Here is a 26,106-nt window from a genome sequence, read left to right on the forward strand (position 1 = left end):
GACGCAGTAAGGCTTTCATGGTGGCTCTCATCTCATCATGTCGAATCAGAAGCATGTACTCCGTACGGGGTACCGAACGAGTGTATGCTGACCGCAAATTGCGGTGGGTCGGAGCCAAGCACTGTCACTGGGTCCGTTTCCCCTGCGCTCGCCCGCCTGTTTCAGCGGTTAGTCAGGGGTTGGCCCACCCGCTCCTGCCCGGTGCGCTCATTGATTGCCGACTGCACCTGCCACGGCGCAACAAACACCCGCATGATGCTTCCTCTGCTGGCCTCCTGTGGCTTGACAGGAGCCTTGCACGCGCTTTCCTTGGTTCTTGAAATTAAATGAAGAGGCGAGTCACTGGCGTATCCTCAGGTAGAGTACGGAGTCCTCTACAGGGTACTCCGTAGATTACTCCGTACCGTAGGGCCAAAGCCTAGCCAGCTGACTCCCTCGAATTATGATTAACCCTGTCATCAAAGCACCATGGATGATGGCGCAGTCTATTGTTTCTCCAACACCCTCCCGGACTGCTAAACCCCGTGTGGCAACCTTCGCGTCTGCTACCTTCCAGAAGCAGGCGAGAAATCGATAATTCTCGCTCAGCAGGAAACATGCTGCTAGTACGGAGTAGCTCGTGGAGAATCCAACACCTCTATTTTTGGGAATCTGCTAGCTGAGGGGTCCAGATCTCGGCTGCAACTGCAAGAATAATGTGTAGTAGAGTTTGTACCGAGTACTCCGTTGGTTACCTCCTTTAGGAAATTCAAGTGTAGTACTCCGTACTCCGACGGGAGTCCTCCGTAAATGGAAGGGCAAAGTACAACTGCCCAAGCTGATACTTACTCGAATGGTCTCACTTGGCACTCGATCTGCTAGAAAAGAGATCGGTCGCAACGTGCAAATGATCTGCTGGCCAGTATTACTCCGTACTCGTATGCATTGCAAACTGAACGAGGTGGGACGGTGGACGGTGGACGGTGGATGGTGGATGACCATCACGCGTCAAGGACCCACGTGAACTCAAGGTATCGATCATCAGGGGGAGGCTGCACTATCAGCTATGATCTACCATTACGAGTCTTCACTCTGAATCTACTGGACCAGTGAAGAGCGCCATCTACGGTAGATATTATTTCAAGGCCTTAGGCCTCTCCGTACCGCGTGTTATTTGTTGCCAAGCCGACATCACTGCCGACACTCCGTCAGTCGACCCCTGCTAGCATTAATTACGGAGTACGGAGTAATACTCCAACACTGTCCAGACTGCAAAACGTGAAAACGCAATTTCAATTCTCAGCGCAGCAGTTGAAGCATTCATACGTAGACTCTGCAGAGTTTATTATTATTCTGTAGTCTGTACGGAGTACTTCGTACAGAATGCAGGGCTTCAGCGATATTGCTATCGCTACTTTCCCCAGAGGGTAATCTTTCTTTCTCCACTACTTAATTACTCCACAGATTTATTATTCGTACGGACTCGACTACGGAGTGCATAGTGGCAAAAGATCATGATTAATTATCTATCTCTACTCCATATCAACAGGAAGTGAGTCAGTTCAATATTAGTTTGGCTTTCTAGTTTTATTTTTATTTCCCTTTTTCTCTGGCTGAAGTGCTCAGTTGAGTATTTTCCATTTCTAGTTCACTCTAGTACAGTCAAGCAGTGCTGGATGATTTTCCGAATATTCTCACCTTGCCAAACCCTAGACTTAGTCATCACTATAATAATGGATACGCCATTGCCTCATGGCCTTCTCTTTGTTTTTTTTTCTGTTGCACGTCGACAATGGTATATGTTAGTATGCCAGTCACCTAGGTACTGGGATCCATCACCCATGACATATCGCTATCATGAGTCGTCGACGCTATGAACTGCACAGAGAAGCGTCCTGATGAAACTCCAAGTATGTACTGTACTGTACATACAAAGAAAGCAACTGAACAATATTCTTGATAAAAGGAAACAGTCGAATATTTGGTGCGAAAGCTCAGATTTCCCATCTTTTTTTTCAGGAGTACCCTGCATATGCAAATCAATTTCTTAAGCCCAACCATACGGTGGTTGGTTATATTTGGCACTAAATAAAGCGACTCGAGACGTTGGAAAGAAATGCAGATATCTAAGAATGTAGGTATGTACAGTACAGTACAGTACATACCTTGGGTAGCTTAGTTGGGCCTTTGAACGAAATTGAAAACGTCGCATTCCCGAAATGTTCGTGAAGGTCGAGGGGGAAAAAAATAAATCATTGCGCACTATCTCCAGATGGAGACTACACAGCCGGCTCAGCATGGGAAACAGCGTATCCATATCCCGATAGATACAGAAATATCCACCAACCAACACAATCATCAGTTCGGGTAGAGAGGGGTTACATGGGAATTACTCCGTATTTGTCAGATGCCCTGCAGTAGTAATAATATATGAGCTTGGCATCATCTCAGTTTAGATTTCGCATTGATGGAGCATGACTGTATCTATGGCAATTAATTGCTTTGCTTTGCTAGACAGTAAACGGAGTTAAAGTAATGAGAATATTCCATGTCTATCCATCAACAGATCCAGATGCCTTCAGTATCATACCACTCGAAAGCTGAACAACTGACTCCTTGCTCGTGTTATTTGGCAATAGCTACTTGTTTGTCCCTTTCGCATCAACAACTACCTCTTTGCAGTCACCACCCACTACCTATCACGTCCTGCCAACCAATCACCCCCATTCCCCATCCCAAGACCCCATATTGATATAGGTATCAATCCCCTCCTAACGAACAGGACTGAAATAGTGCAGCGGTCAGGACTGCACCTGCCAGTGCATACGTCGAAGTCTGTCTGGTCAGAAACAATTTCGGCCCAGCATTCGATCCCTCTGGTTTCGAAAATAAAAAAAATAAGAGAGACCCATTTTATCCTGACACAAAAAGATCTGTGGGGGTGCTGCGGGAGGGACGGCATCCCTTATCAGAAGTTTTCTCTTTTTTTTTATTTATTTATTTACTTTCTTTTTTTTTGTTTTGGCTGGTGATGTTGATATTGTTTCCTTTTTTTGGAAGTATATAAGCTAGCTGATAACCGAACAGCAATACGATACAAGAAGAAAAAGCCAATATTGAATGAAATCCAAGAATGATGGCATATCCCAGCCATGTCAATGAAGCTATATTTATCTCGTGTAAATAGTAGAGTAGCAAGTCACGAGTCCATACAGCGTAGCAGTTCAGGAACCGCAGCCTTACTCGCAAATGGCTTGCTTCTACTGGTTAGAAGTACTAGTCTGCAGTTCCTTGACTATCCAAACATGACTGCGGCGCGTTCTTGCATGGAAACCTGCCAATCGGGAGGACGCTGGATGTTGGTTGTTCCAAGTGTTCGCCAATAATAGTGCGAACGAGTAATGCCAGCGAACTGTGACTTGGCATGATATGATTTATACGGCTCCTTCGAGGCAAGATCGGTCTCCAGGCTGACTTTGTATGCCAATGGTCGTCGTAGCGTGGGCGTGCTATTGGCCGCATGCGATGATCCTCGTTGATACAGCAGCTGAAGCAATGCGTTGCGTTCGATATCCATCGTTCGAGCAGGGAAACCTATTTTCTGTCTTCTCATTGTTATCTGCCCTCCTAGCGAGTGAGACTGCTGAGATTATCATCAGCTGTAATCTGTACAGATGCAGATAGCCAAGAAGCCAGCGCTTGCGGGGCGGCTAATTGTCTCTTTGTCGGCCTGTCGTGCCCCTCCTTCGCCCTCGAGCTGCGACTCCTGCGAGCCCTGCGCGCCCTGGCCTGCGAACACGCAATGATTGACCGATCGGCCAGCTAGCTGGGCGCCTGCAACGAGCAGCAGCTAATAACCTGCCCTCCAACGTCATCTGCCCACAGCATGCTAGCGTCGGCGGGTTCAGCGCCTGAGGAACGAACGAGAGGGCGCTTGATCCACTGTGGATGACATCAGGCTGTCTCAGCCCGGCGGCATCGTCGTTTGTTTGGCCAGACCTTCGCCCAGAAATCGCTGCCCTGCCAGGCCGGCCTTGCGCTGCTGTCAAGGCGTCTCGGCTTGCCATCCACATCCGCACCCTGACCACTTCGTCTTGTCGACATCCAGCTGCGAGGCCTGCGTTTTGTTCTTCTTCCTCTTCTTCGTCTTCTGATTCTGCTGCTCTGCGTCGACCCCTCTCAGTCGTGGATCCAGCTCCAGCAGCGTCATCAGGCCGGTGGAGATCTGCGGGCGCCGGTGTGACGGGCGGGTCACAAGCAGTCAGTCAGCTAACGGCTTCCCCCTCGGCCGCTTCTCGCTCCCATCCCGACAGCGACTGTCGCCTCAACACCACCACTCGTTCGTGCCAGCCCATCGCGTTCTGCTCTCGTTCGTTCGTCGCTGCTCGTCGTTAAAGCTCACGTCACGTCCCGTTCGTTCTGAAATCTGGCCTGCGTGTTTCTGGTGCGGCCCTCGCTCGAGGAGAAGCAACCCCTCTGCTGTGCGGCGGCGCGCTTCCGACGATATCATCGTGCTGGTTCTCGAGATCGTGAAAGGGACAGCAGTCTGCCGCGGTGGCTGACCAGAACGGCTCGAGTTTGCCTCGACAGGGGCAAAACAACCTGACAATGTCGTCCCCAGCTCCGCTCCTCAAACCCCCCGTGCCGGGGTCGCGGAATAACAGCAGTCCACGAGCGCCGCGCCTCACCCTGGGAATCCCTCCCTCGCCCAACGCGAAACCTGTCAATCCGCCGAATGGACAGTCCAACGTCCCGGATCTGCCTCCGCTGCTGCGACCTGCTGGTCGTCCCGCCCCGCCGCAGCTCCGGTTAGCGACCCCCATGGGGAACCAACAGTCCCTCGCCGACGGCGGATCATTGCACGATGGAATCCCTCTGCCGGGCGGGACATCGGCCAGCGGGACGAGCGACGCCAGCGGCCATTCGAGATCGGGGAGCTTCACCCATCATGACGGCAAGGCCAGCGGCCCGGGCTCCGCCTCGTCGTCGACCTATTCCGCGTTATCTTTCGCAATGGGTCTGCGACAGCCTGCCGGCGGCACTCCTGACCCCTCCTCCGCAATCAGCTCGGTCGATGGTGGGGTGGCGATGGAGAGGGACAACAGCATGAACGGGCTTCTCCCCGATCTCGACAAGCTCGCTCTAGAGAAGGGGAGGCCGCTTGATGTCGAAGACCTGGACGACGAGGGATGGCTGGCCGCCAGTGAGCAGAAGAAGATCATCGAGCTGGGCAGTCTGGGCGAAGGGGCAGGAGGGGCAGTGACGCGATGTATGTTGAAGGGTGGGAAGACGGTCTTTGCATTGAAGGTAGGCTTCGACAAAGACTAGCTGTTAAATCGCGATCTGACAGTCATATCTACAGGTCATCACCACCGATCCAAACCCGGATGTCAAGAAGCAGATCATTCGGGAACTGAATTTCAACAAAGACTGCGCCTCGGAGCATATCTGCCGCTACTACGGTGCGTTCATGGACAAATCCACGGGGACCATCTCCATTGCCATGGAGTTCTGTGAAGGAGGAAGCCTGGATAGCATCTACAAGGAGGTGAAGAAGCTTGGTGGCCGAACGGGCGAGAAGGTTCTGGGGAAGATTGCGGAAGGAGTCTTGAATGGCTTGACCTATCTCCACAGCCGGAAGATCATCCATCGAGGTACGGCTTTTTTTTATTTTTTTTTATTTTCTTTTATTTTTGGTACTGGTGCTTACTGACCGCCTCTGCAGACATCAAGCCATCGAACATCCTGCTCTGTCGAGACGGCCAGGTCAAGCTCTGCGATTTCGGGGTCAGCGGCGAATTCGGCACGAAAGGCGACGCCAACACGTTTATCGGCACGTCATACTACATGGCTCCGGAACGGATCACGGGTCAATCGTACACCATCACATCGGACGTGTGGTCTCTGGGCGTCACGTTGCTAGAAGTGGCTCAGCATCGATTCCCATTCCCTGCCGACGGGACGGAGATGCAGCCGCGCGCCGGCCTCATCGATCTGCTCACGTACATAGTCCGCCAACCGATCCCGAAGTTGAAGGATGAGCCGGAGAATGGTATTCACTGGTCCGACAACTTTAAGTATTTCATCGAGTGCTGGTGAGTAGAGTCCCCCTATCCTCTTGTCGTTCACTCTCTGACGACTTCACAGTCTCGAAAAAGATCCCCCGCGAAGAGCGACTCCCTGGCGGATGCTGGAACATCCGTGGATGCTGGACATCAAGAACAAGAAAGTCAACATGGCCAACTTTGTCAAGCAGGTGTGGGACTGGAAGGACTAAAAAAGTACCTCGAGGGGTCACTTCTTTCCAAACGACCTTTTTTCTTTTTTCGTTTCAATAAAAAAACGATCTATTTTTGTCTCTTTCTTTCTCACCGGCTGCGCCTGCTTAACTTTTTTTTTTGTTTCGGACCTGGATGTCATTGTCATTGAACTCAATTCGATTGGATCTGATCTTCTCCATTTTTTCTACGACGAGCTGTACGTACAGTACATGAAATGCCTTTCCTTGATTGATATGGACCCGGGAGTTTTTGTTTTTTGTTTTTTGCTCTTGTTTTTGACTTGTCATTTTTGATGTTTTTTTTTTGATTGATGCCTGTCTCTCCTTTCCTTGGATATAGTGTTGTTACTTTTTTTGCATGTTTTGATGAAATGGGCTCTGTTTTCTGTTCATCACCACAAGCTGTATTTCCTTGACAGACAAGCAGACAAGCAGACAGACAGACAAGCAGACAGACAGACAGAAAAAAAAGAAAAAAGAAAAATTTGAGCAAAAAAAAAACGACAATGATGACGACAAGTTGCAAATTGCAAATACTAGGTCTACAGGAGCTATCTAGCTAGCTAACTAAATAACTAGCTAACTGCATGGCATTGCGTTGCATTGCATTGTATGGCATTGGAATCAACATAATCAATCGCAAATATGTACGTACTGTATGTACTGTACAGTACAGCGTGCTTTGTGATTACTTACTTACAGCAACTACCTACCTATCTAGTTGCAAACGAGCAAGAAAACAAGCATTTAACTTTTCTTTACCTAGCTTGGTAGGGTAGTAGGTAGGGTAGGGTAGGGTAGGGTAGTCTCCCTTGGGGCGACAAAAAACAAAGAGAGAGAGGGGGAGAGAGATGATATTATTTACCTATTTATTTATGCATTTATTTATTTACTGTCAACAGAGTTAAATACATACATAAACAAAGAAATAAATAAAAAAAACTAAAGTAAATAAATGGTGAATGCTGAATATTTAAATACTCCGTAAAGGGACAAATACCAGGAAAAAAAAATATGATTGTTCAACTAAGACAAAGACTAGAAGTAAAAGATGCAATCATCTCTGTTTCCATATTACATATATGACTGATCATCGTAAGTCGTCATTAATTACAAGTTGATTATATCTAGCTGACTGATGCTACCGGTTATTCATATTCACTGGCTGAGCACCCAAAACCCAGCCGATTCCACTGGCTAGCCCGCCCGTCACCATGTTGCTGACCATGTCCCGCTTGCGCACCCGGCCCGGCGTTGTAGACGCTTCGCCGTGCTCCGACACGTCCGGCCTGCTGCCTTCTTCGCTGGTTCGAGTGCTGCCGCCCTCTTGCGATGAAGATCCCCCAAGCGACAGCCTGCTGGCGTGCAGTGGAAAAGCGCTCTTGCTGAAGGCTCGTGCCGCCCCTCGAGCGACGTCGAACAGCCCCATCGGCGCTTCCTCGTAGCCTGACGCCGCGTGTTGACTGCGCGCGCGCGCGCGTCGGGCCCGTTGCTGCTCGTTTTCGAACGCGTCCAGCTCCTTGTCCGTCGGGCCAAAGCCCCCGGGCACGGTGGGCATGGATGCCAGTTTGTCGCCTCTCCGATCCCATTCCTCCGCTTCCTGCGTCTCGCGGTTCCGGAGCACCGTCATTTCCTCGTCGCAACGGCGCCACGCACCGAGTATCTCCGGAAGTGGTTCCGGCGAAGGAGCAAGGATCAAGGCAAGGGACAGGAGCTCCATCCGCTGAGAGAGATTCGTGATCTGAGACTGGAGATTTGGACTGGCTGTTTCAGCGGGACGATAGCGACCTGCATTATAGGCGGCACGCCAGGAAATATCGTCCTCGATGGGCGGCTTCGGAGACTTCGAGCTTGGGAGGAGAGACGGAGGTGTCAGGCGTGTAAATATGTACGAGTATGCGGTCCCAAAGTCATTCGACGACAGGGCTGACGAGACGGCCATGGAGATGACTCGCCGCTCAGCTGTGGCGGACGCCGCTTCTGGGGAAGGAGGTGGAGTAATCCCATCTAAGTGGCTATCTTCTTTTGGAGATGTTGGAAGACCAGCCGCAACGAGATTCCGCCCGATTGACAGCAGATCATCCAACTTCGTGTAGCTCTTGGGATTCTGCTCCAGCACTTTTTCTATCAAGGACAGAGGGTCAGGGTGGACGCGGATGCTAACGGGCTGGAACGGAACCCCATGCTGCAGCGTCAGCGAGTAGAATGACAGCGCATGAGTCGCCGCGATGAGCGCCTCAATTTCCTTAAGTGACTTTGAGTTGGGAAAATGCGGCTGAAAAGCTCGGAGGCTGCACATCAAAAATTGCGGTTAGCGAGAGTCACAGACAGAAACACAAATGGGCATGAACATACATATCCAGAGCCTTTTTCATCTTCCCTCGAGTCTTGTTGCCGTTGCTTGCGTTGTCGTAGAATGTGATAATCGTCTCTCTGGCAGCGGCTTCCACCTGCTCAGGGCTCAACGGAGAGTCGGGCGATGTGTAGATTTTTGCGGCCGACTGATATTCTGCCAGGAATTAGAATCTCTGTCCATCTTCGGGCGATGAGTATCTTACCTCCAACAGTCAACATCGCCTTCAGTATTTCCGTCTCGACCACGTCCCGCGCTACCCTCCAGAAAAGACCATGGTACTCTCGCCTTGAGTCACCCTCCTTTCCTTCAGACGATCCCTGCCAATCTCGAAGCCAAAGTATCTGCGCACGTATTCTTCCCCAGTCTCGTCCAGGCTTCGCCTGCTTTACAATGGTCTCCACTAGGCTCCGAAGCTCCAGCAGTTGTGCCTCGTCACTACTCTGAAGGCATATAGTTGCCACCGTTCTGCAGGAAGTCGGATATCCCAGTTCACCCAAGGTGCGTAGAGAAAGTAGCAAGGCGTCGAGAAATGCAACCGACTGCGTTGTAGGTGACGTTAAGGGGTTAGAACGCGTCAGCAGGGCATTTTGTAGTAGTGAGGCTTTTGATGCTGATGAAATTGCCCCCAGATCCAGATGTAAGGAGGGAAGGGATGGGTCATCGATAGAAAGAGGGACGTCGTTCTCCAGTTGGAGCAGCTCCGCAACGCTGGAAGTGATCCGAAACGAGCCTTCCAGAGAACGCCTGCCAGGGTCTGCATTGGCGTAAACAACGGCAAGACCTGTTTGCCCGTAAAGTTCCCTCAGACGCAGCTTCTCCTCGTCACTGGATTCCTCTTCGTTGTTGTAGCCACCAAGATCGACATCTTCCGGCCCTCGCCACGACACAAACGCCCCTACAACTCGATCGAAATCCGCCAGACTTTGCGATAGGAGCCATTCGTTGACCTCTTGCCAACCAGACTGTTCAGTTTCATTCGGCATCAAGCCATCTTGTACCACCGAACTTCGTCCGCCTGCGTGGCTAAGCTTCCGTCTCTTGAAACGGGCCTCCCCATACATCCAAGGGCCGACAAGTCCCCTCAGATTCCTCGCCAGGTCGGTGTTCGTGTCGTTAGAGCTTGCCATCGAAAGCAAAATGTTAATAGCTGTTGCTTTATCCATAGAGTCCAGTGCATCCAAGGACAAAAGCTCTTCTCTGCCGGGATAATACTCGTAGTTTAGCCGCAAGAGCGGCAGTAGCCTTGAGATCAGCCATGTTCGAAGGGTTTCGGAGCGCTCGTAAAACGGCAGCAGGAGGTCAAGGATCAAGGTCTGCAAGCCCGTTTCCGCATCTATCCTATATGCGCGATGGATAAGGAACTGTGTCAACAGATCTGCGGAATCTGTCGGTTCTGCGGCGTGCGGGTATCGGAGAGGGAGCAAGCGGAGTCTTCGCAGGCGCTTTCGTGCGACAGCCTCTTGGAGATCTTTGACAGAAGATAGATCAATCTCCTGCGGTTCGGAGTCGGATAGGGATCCATCGATGAGACTGTGCAACACTGGAGTATAGCGCTGGGGCGGCGTGCTCTCTGGGAGAAAGGTCAAGATGATGCGGAAGAGCCGCTCTGGAGTGAGCGACGTGGGAAACTGCCGCTGCAGCCGTGGCAAGGGGGCAACATTGCCGGCAGAACAGAGCTCAGCAGCAAGGAGAATCGCATGAGCATCTGACAAATGCGAGAGATCTGCCATGGCGCGTTCCTCGCATGGAAGAAAGGAGACTTGCGCTCGTCGCTGCTTGGAGTGGCTGGTTTCCCCGTACGGGAACCAACGCAACCAATCGAGCATGGACCCGCCCGATGCCTTTCCCGGCGGAACGTCAAGCGCAACCTCCATCTCCGATAGCAATATCCTCTCTACACGCCCTCAATCACCTGCTCCCCCACCTCCCTCAACAACATGGCGTCCGGATACGGTCTCAATGGCGGTATGTTGTCTCTCGTGATGATTTGCTTTGCGTGTTGCTGCAATTGGCCTTGCTGGCCAACAGACCTTGCGCAATCGCTCGGAATAACGTGGCTAACGACCGTCTGCTTTGCAGGCCCCTCCCGCTGCTTTCCCTTCTGGCAAGAACTCCTGGGATGCTACGTGGTGAACGGCAGTGAAGGAGATGCCGGAAAGAAGAAATGCATTCCCGCCCTCGAGGACTACTATGAATGCCTGCACCACACCAAGGAGGTACGTCCTTGTTTCCCGGTGATGCGCGCATACCCATCTCTCGATATCAGAAAGCAAGCGTGACGTTTGTCAACACCAGTATCTGACATAAGGGAATAATCAGGCCCAACGCGCGAAGAGAATTCAAGCCGCGTACCGCAAGGCTGAGGCCTCGCACCCACGAGAAAACGCACCAAAGGCAGAGCAGATCCGAAATCTGGGATTGCTAGGGAAGGAGGAGGACACAGCTAGCGTTTTGGGTTCTTGAGGGAGGTCCAGTCCGGCGGTATATGGCATGACTTGTGGATCGGCCGCGCCTTGAATTTTTCGGAAGCTGGAGCGCAGCCCTGTACAGAAATGATATCGCAATACACTTTTTCTTTTCGTATTTGCAACCATCATCGGATCCAATCGGTTCAAGTACTATTCACGCTTCTGTGGATGTCCTTCATCTACGTCTCGAGGCCCATGACCTCTATCCATACTCTGGAAACCGCTTTGCTCCTCGTGCGACCTTTTCAGCTGTATTGTAGGCAAATGGGAAGTCAGATTGACATCTGGCAAATCGCGTGGTTGTACAATGGCACTCCATGGGTGCTGCCTGAAAGTGAACTACAATGAAGTAGCCGGTGTTTCACATGCTCAGCTCAGATTAAACGAGTTTATCTAGGTAGGTCAAATATTGTTCAAAAATCTGCAAGCAGCTCGCTTTTGCCTCACCCAGTGCAAACTTCTCGAATCAACTTGTGAATCTGCGGTGGCTTCCAGGTTCCAGGAGCAGATCACTGCTTCGGCAGAGTAGACTACGCCTATTCCAGTCCTGCTTTGTCCCAACATGGAAAGAACCATGGTTCAGTATATGATGCAGTGAAGCATTCGACTAGGCAGATCCATAAGTGATTCGCAATAACGGCGCTCCCTAGTAGCCAGTTATTTATTCGAGACTGTCTTTTCACTTGTTTTCTTCCTCCACTCACCTCCTCGCTGTCTTCCAGTCTCGCACCCGTTTCCTACCTGCTCCCTTTCACTCTGCCTGAAATCTTCCCATCTAAACACTTTACCTGACGTCTTTCCATCTAAAACCCAGCAGCCTACTCTGCCTACAACTATTCAGTATGGCCGCCATGGTCTCGACGCGTCGTAATCGTGGTTCTGAAATCGAACTGTGCTATGCCTCGCCAGTCACCACCACCGGTGCCATTTTGCCTCCTCCACCGTCCCCTGCACCGTCTGCGGCATGGACTCGTGATGGGAGAAAAAGAAAGACCAGAAGCTCCAGTGACGATTCTGGCGAGCAGCTTTTGGATGAGAAGATCTCCGGACAGGAGGTCCGTACCTGTGCGCAATACCTACCCGAAGTGAAAGCCTCCCCAAATATCATCCCCTCCAGGAACGGCTAGATGACCGTAATGGACATCTGCAGCAGTCTATGATTTCCATCTTGGAGTCGTACCAGGTTGACTTTCACTCTATCGACCTATGTGGACGAGGTCCCAGTTTGATCCAGAGCCAGACCTCATTCCAACCGTGCTTGTCCTGGCGGTAAAGCATGAGCTTGATAAGAAATGGCTCCAAGCTTGCAGAAAGATTCGTTCCTTTCTCATGAGTGAGAATTTGGCAGGAGTCTCTGTCGAGATTGCAGATTCGCGAGCTTTCGAACCTCTCCGATACTCTCCGGTCCTCCCAACGGATCTCATCTATCCTATCTGGAATAATGTCCTTGACCGCATTCTATCGGAGGTTGATCTAACTGAAATAAAGGGCGTCGAGTGCTTCCGTTTGGGGAAGAATGAAGATCCGAAGGAGAACCCTCCGACTGTTATCCTGACAGTTGCAAGGGGGTCAACTAAAGACTGGAGACCTGTTCGTGAGCAGATCATCGACATACTCAATAGTTTCCAGCTTGCCTCCGTTGGTGTTAGTATTGGACCAGGAGATATCGTGAGATAGAATGGCGCTTCCACACCGCTGCCAGACTGAGAAACTGGGACAATCCCAATACGAAGATCAAAGACGTTTACAAAGCTGGTCGCTCGACAGGCTACACTGCCGGCGAATACTTCGATCTGAAAACCGCCTCTATAGCTACTGCGTACGAGGACGGCAAGCTGAAAACAAAAGTCACAATAGAACACTGCATCACAAGGCGCCATGGAAAACCTTTCTCTTTGCCACCTATCTATCAGACGAACTCACAGCTCACCTAGCTAGTCTAAATGACAGGATTCAATGACATCTCAGCAGAGTTCACGACCCTCAAATTCTGGCCGTAGTAATAACAGAGCTAACACCTGTGAGCCCTGTGACCTTGGCACAGTTAACTACCTAGAGGAAATTGAAATGAAATGTGCTGTACGGAGTATGTACCCGATGGGCCGGTACACGCCTGCCCCGGCATTGTGCATACTTTGCCTGTTTCAGGTACCCATGCCCAAGGGTCTAAACCCTTTCTGGTTTAGACTATTGGGCACGGGTACCTCGGGCAGACACCTACCTAATGTAGTAATCCATATCAGAGTGTCAACGAGCAAACGATGAATGCAAGCTGGACGACGAGCAGATTTCTTTGTTTTAGGTAGGCCTGCAGTGGCTGCCTAGTGGTGAGCCAGCTACCAGCCTCGCTTATATGACTCACCGACCAAATATTTCGAATGCTACATCGTTGCGGGCATAGCTCACATTGAGTTATGCAATGAACACGGGATCACTCCACGAGCCTTTTACGAATTTCAGGTCCTTCCTACATACAACGAATTCCAGAAGGCAATCGTAGAGAAGATCGAGGCTCTTTTCGAAAGAGCCATGGGCAGCACCATCGGTGGTGAGGAATCGAGGGTTCGAAGTGAGGACGTCGACCGTGACAGCTTTTCATACCGAAACTGGGCACGAAAGCACCTATACTGGTACATGAAAGATGTTCAACCACTCTTCAAGCAAAGGGCAAAGAAGCTCAAGAAAAAGGGAGGAAGTGAGGGACTCTTGTCTAGGGAAAAGGACTCACTCTCACCAAAATTCAATGGACCTTCCGCAATCTTCTGTTTTGACGAGGCAAGAGAACTTCTGAACAATCCAACAGAAATAGAGGAATCGGATATGATGTTTCTTGCACTCCGCCGAGCATTAAGGCAACAGACAAAGTCTGCAAAAAACCAAGACGAGAAGGAATTTTTCGCCGTTCTGCTCGACACATCGTCGAAAGTCAATGCTTTTTCACCCCAAAAAGAACTCGATCCGAGTGCCAAGTGGACAGAGTCTGATAGGCTCTTTACTCCAATCTACAAGATCGACAGCATGGATGTCTTTGCGCGGGATACTGTTGATGGGGTGCCTAAGGTTGCACTTAAGCCGATTCTCAAAGACGGAGACTTGAAGTCCCTTTTCAGTCTCGGAAGACCGCTTTGGGGCGCTATGGCTGAAAGGATGGAAATCAACGACTTGGTCGATTTTGCTCTGTCCAAAGCCTATGGAGGCATACCGGGTGGTGATACCATTGATGATGTTGTTGGGCTGGCACTGCTTTCTTACCGGCTGTTTTTCTACGTAGTCTCACCCTGGCTGGCAGAAAAGCTCTCATCTGGATATCTGAGATATATCCATGGCATCAGCGACGATTGGAAGTTGCTACGGACCGTACAACCTTCGGAACCGATCCTCGCCCACATATCGTCCTGTGAAACCAAATCCCCACTCAAGCGGCAGAGGCTCATAGAAGCCCTCTACAGCAACATCATGCAAGGAACGATTCACCTCGGGGACATTGGTGAAATGGTGGCCTGTTTAGTTTTCTTGTTCACCTTCGACAAGGCGGCCACCACGGATTTACCAGGACCGATCAAGTTTTCGACATTCTTTGAGTCCCTGGTCTCCCATGATGTCTTTGCCGACTTCAAGATCCGAATGGAGGACGATTCAAATATGAAGACTATTCTAGACGATGGTCACATTTTCTTCAATCATTTTATCAGAGCTACAGAGGAGATTACTCCAGAGACTCTGACCTTGGTGTGGCGTTGTGGTGCGGGCATCATAGCCCCCACTGGATGGAAAGGTGGTGACTTGTCATTCCTATCGCGATACCCAGACGCAATACCATGTCGTTTATCATGGTTCAGGTGAAGAACAGGGCGAACAGCAGCATCACCGATGGCCTGAAGAACGAGGCACTCTCAGCACTGGATACAGCCGCCAGCAATCTGGGGATCTCCGGGCCATTTGTGGGCATGTTGATGTCTCTCCGCGGAAAGCAGGGCAAAGAGACGATCGAAACAATATATCCCCCTCTTCTCCCTGAAATGAAGACCAGGCAGACCGAAAAGCAGATGGAGACGGATGTGTCGGGCTCGAAAAGTGGATCCAAGTACAACTGGACTTCCAAACCTTCGAGAGTCATTCTGGTTTCAATTGGGATGAATTCCGATGTCTTCCCCGGGCTGCAGTTCAATGATTCTGCAAGTGGCGTCCCGCAGGCCGAAAAAAAGAATCCTGGACCTGTTAACCAGTCTTCTGGACTGCACGTCTGAGATCGCGACGGACTCCCAAGACGACTATTACAGCATCTGTCCGTGCTCCGTCATTCGAAGTGATCAGTCCTTTTCACTCGTGTCTCAATGTTGTTCCCAGTTCTGATTTCGTGCCTGCAATTACCGGTAGCAATTTTCGTCCCTTTATGCCGATGAAACATGCTGCACCTATGGTGCCCAAATAGCATTGGATCTTCTGGCAGCCTCCTATGCTAGATATCAAGTCCATCGTGTTTTTTCAGGAGGGCCACCACACAAGGCTCAAGAGGATATTTTGTGGCTGGATCAAAAGTTCCACTGACACACTTTCCATCCATCATGACTTCCAACCACCAAAAGTGTAACCTTACTGTTGTGCATCACTTAGTTAGTTCATCCTACCTAATACAAGTCACTTCCCTTTATAGTCAAAGCATTACATCTGCTAGTAATAGTACCTGATATTCAGTTAAGAGGGCTGCCAGAAAATACTAAGAACATACTAAGAGCCGGATCTATCTACAAGCTAACGCCTGCTGCCCTTTTTGGATATATGTTTTTCCTTCCCAAAAGAAAGCAGGTGAAGAGGCAAAATAAGGAAATGGAGATCTGCGGATCTAACCGGACTTGGCCGGCTTGATGTCTGCAAAGTGCCGTGAGGCCATGTCGATTTCGGACATTACTCTTGATGCTTGTTATCTGGCTAGTAGAAGATCTCTTTCTCTGTATCCCTCACGTAGGAGACAGTTCGCCAATCAAAGGATTCAAGTGATTGCCACAAGCACAAGAGGCGACAGAGCATACCGCATCATGCTGATCGTAAGGGACGCCATCACGTGACATGCACGAGAAAAAAGCTTTTGATCAGCGCGGAGACGCTAGGCCCGATCGGGACTGGTGTTTGCCGCGCCATCCTGGGCCGACGCGCCGGGCCAACGATGTCCCAATGATATAAACAGCCTGCGCAACCTCGACTCTCTCGCTCCAGCAGTACCCAACACACGGACGGCCATCGCCTTTGCTTACGGCCACGCATCGCGCCGCACGCCTCCGGAGACCCTGTCCTTGAATATTGCCCCAGCTGTCTTCGGCCTCCCACCAACTACCCGGTGCTGCCGGAGCTCTTCTCTTGCCGCGCCCGTCGTCGCTGCTTCTTCACGGGGCGTGCCTATGAAGGTGAAGTGATCTGATGGCTATCGCGTGGTTGTAATATAATCCACATGGGCATCCCAGACTGCCCACCTTAACAGCTGTCCACTTTATTCTATCTTAATATTCACGACTTGCTGTATTCCTTCACTTTTGAATTCGCCTCCCCTTCCTTTTTGACTCATATTCTCTTCTCTTCTTTCTCTTACTTCTTTTTCTTCTTTTTTTCTTTTTCTTACTTGCTTCATCTGTCACTTCAACAAACACACGCGTTGCGCAAGCGTACTAGACAAGCGCGATGACCTCCAGGTGAGCCGCCTTAGCCAATCTACTTGCTGTCGCAGCAGATCCGCTAACCTTTTTCTCTCTAGGCTCGACCGTCTAGTCACGTGAGTTCACCCAACCGCATTGTGACATGCCACACCCGCAACTGACCAATCATGTTTTTAGTTTACTTGAGACAGGCAGTACGCCCGTCATCCGGAATACTGCCGCCCAGCAGCTGGCAGATGTCCAGAAGCAACATCCTGACGAGCTGTTTAATCTCCTGGGGCGCATTCTGCCCTATCTGAAATCCAAGACATGGGACACCCGGACAGCCGCAGCTAAGGCCATTGGCCTTATTGCTGCCAACGCTGAGCCCTATGACCCAAACAAGGATGATGGACTGGAGATCAAGAAGCCTGAAGATGACGATGATGTCGAAATCAAGACAGAGGAAACTCCGTCGTCACCGGATGATTTGCTTCAGCTTGATAATCTGGACATAGCATCTATCCTGAAATATGGCAAGAAGCTGCTTGGCAGCGCTGGTAAAGAATATGAATACTCCCTTGCCGGCATGGACCCTGCTGCGAGGTTGCAACATCAGAAGAAAACCTTGATTTCCCGTCTTGGATTGGCGGGTGAGTACATTGATAACGACCTGATCGACGAGAATGACGTCGTCTCTCATTCGCGCACCATGTCGGGATCCAAAGGAGACAAGTCGATTACCTCCGTGTCGCGACAGGATAGTATGAACAATGGTTCCCCTCAAGCCTTGCAGTCACCTAGTGAGCATCCGAATGGCGAAGAGACCAGCGGCCTCAGCAAGCGTCAGCTGAACCAGCTCAAGCGGAAAAACAAGCAGAACGCAAAGATGGGTGCTAACAAGGTCCGTGTCGTGGATCTTTCGTCTCGAAGAGCATCGGATGCCGTCCCCTCCCCACCAGTTGCCACCCCCCATGCCGTCAAGACAGAAATGGGAGATGACGGTGATCGCAAGCCGGACTACTTCTCTCTCGAGCGAGAAGGTGGTGATGACGAAACCAAAATCGTCTCGGAGTTCAAAGGTCCAGTTGTTCCGGAGAAACCGGCAATCCAGACTGAGGCCGAAGAACAAGGTTTGGAATGGCCATATGAGCGCATGTGCGAATTTCTAATGGTCGACCTCTTTGATCCAAACTGGGAAGTTCGCCACGGCGCCGCAATGGCACTCCGTGAAGTGGTCCGTGTTCAGGGTGCCGGTGCCGGGCGCGTCCATGGCAAATCGAGAGCGGAAAACAACATTCTTAATCGCAAATGGCTCGAGGATTTAGCCTGCCGCTTACTTTGCGTATTCATGTTGGATCGCTTCGGCGATTATATTTCGGATAACGTTGTTGCTCCCATTAGAGAAAATGTCGGTCAGACCCTGGGTGCCGTCTTAGCTCACTTGCCCTCTCGATCAGTCGTCCTGGTCTATCGGATCCTCCACCGGATAATCATGCAGACGGACCTGGGTCTTGACCGGCCCATCTGGGAGGTTTGCCATGGCGGTATGATCGGCTTAAGATACCTCGTAGCGGTCCGGAAAGACCTCTTAGTGAAGGATTCGAAATTGATGGATGGAGTGCTGGAGGCCGTCATGAAGGGACTAGGCGATTATGACGATGATGTACGTGCTGTCAGCGCGGCCACTCTCGTGCCCATCGCCGAAGAGCTCGTTGCTTCACGCCCCGGAACTCTGAATACTTTGATCAATATTGTCTGGGAATGTCTTTCGAATTTGCAGGACGATCTCAGCGCCAGTACGGGATCTGTAATGGATCTGTTGGCCAAACTCTGTACGTTCCCAGAGGTTCTTGATGCAATGAAGGCCAACGCTGCAGATGATCCAGAGGCCTCATTCGGCAATCTGGTCCCGCGCCTCTATCCTTTCCTGAGACACACCATTACCAGTGTGCGGCTAGCCGTTCTGCGAGCCCTCATAACTTTCCTACAGCTCGAAGGTGAGGGTACCAATGCGTGGGTCGATGGCAAAGCGATGCGCCTGATATTCCAGAACCTGCTGGTTGAGCGGAATGAAGGTGTCTTGAAGCAATCTCTCCAGGTCTGGTTCGAGCTGCTTAAAGCTCTAGAGGCGCGCGATTTTTTCAAATCAGAGGCACCCTTGGGTTCGCACATCCAGCCACTCATTACCCTAACTATGGGTCCTTTCGGTGTCCCTCGATACCCGATACCCATGAACGCGTCTTTGTTCATCAAGCCATCAGGGTTACCGTACTCGAATGCTGCGGCCACCACTAGGAAACCGTCTCCCAGCAGGGCTTCTGCAGGTGCTGAATCTTCCACAAAGGGTCGTCGGCGAAAGGCCGAGAAGAAGGAAGCACCTCCCCCCTCAGCCCACAATGTTGACGGCCATATGCTGCAAGGAGATGTTGACTTAGTCGGTGCGGACACCTTGGTGAGATCCAAGATCTATGCGGCACAGGCTCTGGGTCACTTCCTCTTTATTTGGGACTCGAACAATCTCCCTAGTCTTTGGCAATCCGTCTTGCCTGGGCTCAGCTGGCCAGGTTCAACCTCGCAGCTTGCAGCAGCCATGGTCGTCGAAGAGTATGCCAAACGTGCTGGCCCCAGCGGGAAGTACACAGCATTGTTATGCGAATCGTTGCGGCCCATCGTTGAGGCTGAGCGACCTCCCTGGTATAGTGACATTGCTTGCTACCTTCATATTGCACGAGCGCAATGCCATTCGCTCCTGAACGCCTTCCGAGACCATGCGCACGTTCCAGCAGGACGACTACCGACTTTAGCGGTCCTCGTCCAGGGAGACAACGACGCAGGTCCTAATGCCTTTTCCATCAGCGACGCCGAAAGGGTTATTGGACCTGAATTTGAGCGTCTGAAGAAGAGTCTGACACCCGCTCAACGTGTTACTGCTCTTCAGGTCTTGAATGATACGCGGGCGAGTGCCGAGTCGGCCATCGAAGACGCAAAGGCCATCAAAGAACAGAGGGACATGCGCATTCGGGCTGCAACAGCGGGCGCCTTGGTAGCCTTGCAAGACATCCCTAAGAAACCCAGCCATATCATCAAGGGGATGATGGACAGCATAAAGAAAGAGGAGAACAGCGAACTTCAACAACGGTCTGCGTCAGCGATTGTGAATTTAATCGACTATTATACGGCATCCACGAAGCGAGGACCTGTGGACAAGGTGATTGGCAACCTGGTCAAGTATTGCTGTGTGGACACGTCGGAGACGCCCGAGTTCCATCCTAATGCGCACCTCGAGAAGTCTATATTATCGCTCCGCAAAGAGGAAGACCGCAGAGATCATGCCGATCCAGCGAAGTACGAGAAGGAGGCCAAGGAGGCAAGGATCATGCGGAGAGGAGCTAAAGAGGCTCTGGAGCAGTTGGCCGTCAAATTTGGGCCTCAGCTCTTGGAGAAGGTCCCTAATCTTACGTCTTTGATTGAGCGGCCGCTGAGGGAGGCGCTCACGGGAGAGCTGCCGGCCAACATCCGCGACCCGGAGAATGAACTGGGCCAAGAAGTTATCGATGGATTATCTACACTTCGTGCTCTTGTACCCAAGTTTGATTCCGGTCTCTACCCTTGGGTCGTCAATCTCATGCCTATCATCGCCAAATCGTTGCAGTGCGAGCTTTCTGTCATCCGTTACGCGGCTGCCAAGTGCTTTGCAACCGTGTGCAGCGTTATAACGGTCGAAGGCATGACCATGTTGGTCGAGAAGGTGCTTCCTACGATAACCAATGCTTTGGATGTCCATCATCGCCAGGGTGCCGTCGAATGTATATATCACCTCATACACGTTATGGAGGACGGCATTCTCCCGTACGTCATATTCCTCATTGTCCCTGTCCTCGGAAGGATGAGCGATTCCGATAACGACGTGCGATTACTGGCGACAACTTCGTTTGCTACTCTCGTCAAGCTTGTTCCTCTTGAGGCAGGGATTCCAGACCCACCGGGTCTCTCAGAGGAGTTGCTCAAGGGGCGTGACCGTGAGAGGAAGTTTATAGCTCAAATGCTGGATATTCGCAAAGTGGAGCCCTTCAAAATCCCCGTTGAGATCAAAGCAGAACTCCGATCGTATCAGCAAGAGGGAGTCAACTGGCTTGCCTTCCTTAACCGTTATCATCTACACGGTATCCTGTGTGACGACATGGGTCTTGGCAAGACGCTGCAAACAATCTGCATTGTAGCCAGCGACCATCACATGAGAGCGCAAGAATATGCTAAAACGCAGGCTCCTGAGTACCGGAAACTTCCATCGCTGATCATATGCCCGCCAACCCTCTCGGGTCACTGGCAGCAAGAAATCAAGCAGTTCGCGCCATTCCTTTCCTGCGTGGCTTATGTCGGTCCTCCGGCGGAGCGTGGGAAGCTGCGGGGCGAGCTGGAAAAAGCAGACATTGTCATTACGTCCTACGATATCTGCAGGAATGACAACGACGTCTTCGTTCCTATCAGTTGGAACTATTGCGTTCTGGACGAGGGTCATCTGATCAAGAACCCAAGGGCAAAGATTACCTTGGCGGTGAAACGCCTCGTTAGCAATCACCGTCTGATCCTGTCCGGAACTCCCATTCAGAACAATGTTCTGGAGCTCTGGTCCCTCTTCGACTTCCTGATGCCTGGCTTTTTGGGAACTGAAAAGGTGTTCTTGGATCGATTCGCGAAACCGATCGCCGCGAGCCGTTTCAGCAAATCGTCATCGAAAGAGCAGGAAGCCGGCGCATTGGCAATAGAAGCCCTGCACAAGCAGGTTCTTCCATTCTTGCTGCGTCGTCTGAAGGAAGAAGTCCTGAACGACCTGCCCCCGAAGATTTTACAGAACTACTACTGTGACCCGAGTGAATTGCAGATAAAAACTGTTCGAGGACTTCACGAAGAAGGAAAAGAAGAACCTTGTGGAGAAGATGGGAAGTACTGATAAGGCTGCGAAAGAGCACATCTTCCAGGCCCTGCAGTACATGCGCCGCCTCTGCAATTCTCCTGCCTTGGTCATTAAGGAGGGCCACAAGCAATACGAGGAAGTTCAGAGGTGGCTGGCCGCAAGAAATTCCCACATCCGGGACGTTGCACACGCGCCCAAGCTCACTGCTCTGCGCGATCTTCTCATCGACTGCGGCATTGGTGTCGACCCCAGCACCGAAGGCGAGCTGCAGACGGGAGCCAACTACGTCAGCCCTCACCGGGCTCTCATTTTCTGCCAAATGAAGGAAATGCTCGACATTGTGCAAGAAGAGGTGTTGAAGAAGCTCCTCCCGTCTGTTCAGTACCTGCGCCTGGACGGCAGCGTTGAAGCTTCCAGGCGACAAAACATTGTCAACCAATTCAACACGGACCCAAGTTACGACGTCTTGCTTCTGACGACAAGTGTTGGTGGACTGGGCCTTAATCTGACCGGAGCGGACACTGTTATTTTCGTGGAGCATGACTGGAATCCTCAAAAGGACATCCAGGCTATGGACCGTGCCCACCGCATCGGCCAGAAGAAGGTTGTCAATGTTTACCGATTGATCACGAGAGGAACCTTGGAGGAGAAGATTCTGAAGTAAGTATTGCGCCATAAGACTTGTTTAATGCCTGAGCTAACGTTTTCTTTTCTTTTCCAGTCTTCAACGTTTCAAGATCGACGTTGCCTCTACCGTGGTCAATCAACAAAACGCCGGGCTGGGCACTATGGACACGGATCAACTCTTGGATCTCTTCAACTTGGGCGAGACGGCAGAAGGGGCCGAGAAGCCTGGTCAGGACGCTGCTGCAGGCAACGAAGTTGACATGGTCGACATTGATGGCGAAGTCAAGGAGAAAGGCAAGAAAGGCTGGCTGGATGATCTCGGCGAGCTCTGGGATGATCGCCAGTACCAAGAGGAGTATAATCTGGACTCATTCTTGGCCAGCATGAAGGGATGATTTTTTTTCTGTGTTTTTTTTCTTCTCAGGAGTCAGGTTTGGATCGGGATTTTTCAGGGTTAGGGGCGACGGTTGGACGGGGCGCACTTGCTTGCTACTTTGCTTTACTTTGTTCTTCTGTGTATCATATTCTCGACTCGAGCGCCTCACTTTGTTTGTACTGTATACATACATACATAGGTTATGTATGTTCCTTTGGAAATTTCCAATCGAGCATCATCGAGCATCGATCGATTTCGATTCGAAGGGGAGGACCAGTTTAGTGTATGAGTAGTAGTAGTGGTGGTATTGCTATGATGAGATGATTGTCATGTTCATTTAACGACAGAACAATCTGGAGTAATCACTATCACTGCTATCTTTAGTAATGGATGGTTACAAAGATTCCATAGGTACCCTGTCCATTCTTTCTATTCTATTTATCTATCTGTCTGTCTGTCTATCTTGTATCAATCAACCAAGAAGATCAACATCTTGCAATTTCAAGAAGAGAGGACCAACTAACCAACTAACTCCATCATCGCAATACAATAATGATTCCTACTATGTATGTAGGTATGTATGGTATCTATGAACATGTTTTTCATTGTTACAGTACACACATTTGCGTTATTGCATTGCAATCTTGCAAATCTTGCAACATCTCAACTCGACTGACTCTACACGAAGAAAGAAGATTAAGATTGTACATGGAACCGAATAAAAACAGAAACAACAAAAAACCCAAAGGGGGAAACAAAAACAAAAAAGATCAACATGAAAAGAGTCAATATCAATAACAAAGCAGCATTTTCTTTTTCACTCTCACTCTTACAATTGAAACAAAACACAAAACGCCCTGAAACAGCAAAAACACACAAACACAAACATCAGCAAAAAGAAGCAGCAAAACAAAAACAAGCAAAGCAATTCATTGCCCAACCCATGTACATACATAACTTTCCGGACCAAGTTCAACCGACCAAACCTGTGACGCCAGATGCCAATTCAATTCGATTTTGATTTTTGCTTTTGATCAAATAAAAACTCGCTTGTTGAAGAGTAATTGGAATTGGAATGTAGATGCAGATGCGGACGTGGATGTGGATGCGGATGCATGCATGAATCTCATCTCGAGACATGGAAGAAGCCTGTACTGTACTGTACGATAAAGATAAGAAACTGCAAGGACTAAACTTCTGCCTTGCGGGGGTTTGGTCTGTTAGATGATGTGGAAGTTTGACAGTAATGGAAATTGTCGATGAATCAACGCCGTGTCTTCGGCTTGGCAAGCATGTTCAAACGGCTCATACTCAAGACACCGCGGCTCTTCCGACTAGCGGTACCCGGTGTTCCAGTCTGAGCCGGTGTAGCCTTGCCTGGCGTTGCTTTTCCTGGAGTAGGCTGGGTAGGCTGGGCTGGCGTCGTGGTGCGCGACTTGAGAGGACTAGAAATAGTCTTCTGAGAGACAGCAGGGGTGCTGCTAGTCTTCAGTCTCTTAGTACTCCGCTGCTCATCAGAAGTAGAATCCGCTGGAGGAATGTTCTCCGAGTCCTCGTCGTCGTCATCGCGGTGTCGCTTCTTGTTGGCAATCCCATGCGGAACAGCTGGCAGATTCGGGAACGGGCTAGCTTGAGCAGACACACCCGACTCCCGAACGCGACGGATGGTAGGCGTGTCGATCTTCTCCTTTGGCGGCGTTATCTGCGGCAGCGTAGGGTAGACAACATCCGAAGTCGACACGTCAGGCGCAGGAACCTTAGACGGGGACGGGGACGCCTTCGTGCTCGGCGAGAATTCCACATGCTTCTTAGGCGAAGGAGTTGGACAAGGCTCCTCGTCAAAAGACATGCTGGGAAGGTTATCCAATTTGATGTCAGGATTGAATCCCGGCTTGGGAATATGCGTTCCAGCAGCAATTTTGACCGGATCGTTGGAGAAAAGAGGCTGATGACGTCTCAGGATGGACTTCAGATTCCCAAGGCTGGGGAGATTCTTCTTGAGTTTCGGATTAAATTCAGTCTGAGGGGTGCGTGGAGGGGCGGTGATGCGGGATGTTGGCGACCGTGCCAGCGTCGGTATCATCGACGTCTTCTGCGGCTTGGCGGTTGCAAACCGTGCAGAGGAGGCCTTGGTCGGCGTCATGAGAGAGCTGCTGCGGATGGTGGATTTCGGCTGGGGAATGGCAGATTTCTTGGGACTCTCATCCTCGGGCCTTGGACGAGCAACAGAAGCATCCTCACCCTCTGCCCGTTTCACGCGTTTGGCATCTGCGACGGCGGGCTTAGAGGGCGACGACGACTGCTTCTCCGGCTCGTCCAGAGCGGCCTTGGAGATCTTCCGCTTGAGAGACTTGTCGACAGGCTTGAAACGTCCTGGCGCAGCCCTGAAAGCAGAAGGATGGTTTTCAATCGAGTCCATCTTCCTGAACTCGGCCATGTGGGCGGCGCTGAAGCGGCCCGTCTTGCCCTTGGGTTTAGCAATCTTTCGCCCGTCCTGCTGCTGCTGCGCCTCGCGCTCCTTGCGTTCTTGCTCCCCCTTTTCCAGGATCATCTGGGCCTTGATCCGGGCAACATCCTCGCGGACGTTCTCCATGAGCTTCCTGGCTTCCTCGCTCAACTGCGTCTCATCGCTCGCAAACTTGAGATCGAACTTGGGAGTGCTCAGAGTGCTCGGGGGTGACTCTTTCGTCTTCGACGGCGTATTGCTGACAACGGTGTCCTTGATGATGTTTCCGTTGGAATCTCGCTTGACGGGATTGAAGCCAAGGATGAGGCCCGAGTCGGGCTGCTTGGTCGTGCTCTGCCTCACCTTGCTCGGGTGCATTTCCTCGTGAGCGGGGCGAACTTCTCCGGCAGACGAAGGCGTCTTCATGGCGGACTTGGAATGGGAGGGAGGATTGGACTTGTCCTTGGGGGAGTGGTGCATAGGAGTTGACGGCACGGGGTCGTTGTTTGGCTGGGAGCCCACGTCTGTTGTTGTTGTCTCGTCACGCTCCGCGAGGGAGGAAAGCTTTCTGGGAGATTTGGATCTAGTGGACCTAGACCTAGTAGGGGGGAGCGAGGGCTCCTGTTTGTGTACGCGTCAGGGTCAATCCGACAGTAGGGCGTGAATTGACAACGACAGCGTGCGGGCGCGGAGCTGGCAGCACTCACCTCGATGGCAGGGGTCTCGCCTCTCAGGCGGGCAGACCTACGCGGCGGCATCTTTGCCCTGAGAAAATCGAAGACAGAGGATTCTCAACTGGCAGATGCAAATTATCGCTATTCTTGCCTGGACACAGGGTCGAAGAGGGGGCCGCGTGCGAAAAAATCGAGGAGTTGCGGTGTCGTCCGGAGACGTAAACACAAATGTAAACAAAGCCAAGCGCGGCGCCCCGGCGGAGTGTCAGCGGCTGACGTCAATCGGAATAGCCTCATTTATCCACCGCCGGCCTGCACGCACCCTCAACCCCGCCACGTCGCCGTTATCGATTGC

General features: G+C 51.1%; 5 protein-coding genes across 5 annotated transcripts; 3 read left to right on the forward strand and 2 right to left on the reverse strand.

The window, feature by feature from the left end:
• Positions 1-4,587: 4,587 nt before the first annotated feature.
• T310_2403 (MAP kinase kinase (Mkk2)) lies at positions 4,588-6,256 on the forward strand (the record flags this gene model as incomplete). Its single annotated transcript, XM_013474722.1, has 4 exons — positions 4,588-5,286; positions 5,342-5,633; positions 5,705-6,074; positions 6,127-6,256. 4 exons carry the CDS (start codon positions 4,588-4,590, stop codon positions 6,254-6,256), a joined length of 1,491 nt encoding a protein of 496 aa, XP_013330176.1.
• A 1,144-nt stretch (positions 6,257-7,400) lies between these two features.
• On the reverse strand, positions 7,401-11,659 carry T310_2404 (uncharacterized protein; the record flags this gene model as incomplete). The annotated part of the gene is made up of 7 exons (XM_013474723.1): positions 7,401-8,550; positions 8,615-8,768; positions 8,818-10,483; positions 10,825-10,913; positions 11,005-11,157; positions 11,296-11,422; positions 11,531-11,659. The coding sequence occupies 7 exons, from the start codon at positions 11,657-11,659 to the stop codon at positions 7,401-7,403; spliced, it is 3,468 nt and encodes a 1,155-aa protein (XP_013330177.1).
• Positions 11,660-11,925: 266 nt separating this feature from the next.
• Positions 11,926-15,330, forward strand: T310_2405 (uncharacterized protein; the record flags this gene model as incomplete). Its single annotated transcript, XM_013474724.1, has 5 exons — positions 11,926-12,138; positions 12,308-12,751; positions 13,055-13,169; positions 13,485-14,812; positions 14,923-15,330. The coding sequence occupies 5 exons, from the start codon at positions 11,926-11,928 to the stop codon at positions 15,328-15,330; spliced, it is 2,508 nt and encodes an 835-aa protein (XP_013330178.1).
• Positions 15,331-16,756: 1,426 nt separating this feature from the next.
• On the forward strand, positions 16,757-22,650 carry T310_2406 (Non-specific serine/threonine protein kinase; the record flags this gene model as incomplete). The annotated part of the gene is made up of 5 exons (XM_013474725.1): positions 16,757-16,767; positions 16,830-16,847; positions 16,909-21,604; positions 21,636-22,288; positions 22,350-22,650. 5 exons carry the CDS (start codon positions 16,757-16,759, stop codon positions 22,648-22,650), a joined length of 5,679 nt encoding a protein of 1,892 aa, XP_013330179.1.
• Positions 22,651-23,895: 1,245 nt separating this feature from the next.
• Positions 23,896-25,835, reverse strand: T310_2407 (uncharacterized protein; the record flags this gene model as incomplete). Its single annotated transcript, XM_013474726.1, has 2 exons — positions 23,896-25,698; positions 25,785-25,835. The coding sequence occupies 2 exons, from the start codon at positions 25,833-25,835 to the stop codon at positions 23,896-23,898; spliced, it is 1,854 nt and encodes a 617-aa protein (XP_013330180.1).
• Positions 25,836-26,106: the final 271 nt, after the last annotated feature.

This window comes from Rasamsonia emersonii, assembly GCF_000968595.1.
Source record: "Rasamsonia emersonii CBS 393.64 chromosome Unknown ctg1118621760026, whole genome shotgun sequence".
Taxonomy (NCBI): domain Eukaryota; kingdom Fungi; phylum Ascomycota; class Eurotiomycetes; order Eurotiales; family Trichocomaceae; genus Rasamsonia; species Rasamsonia emersonii.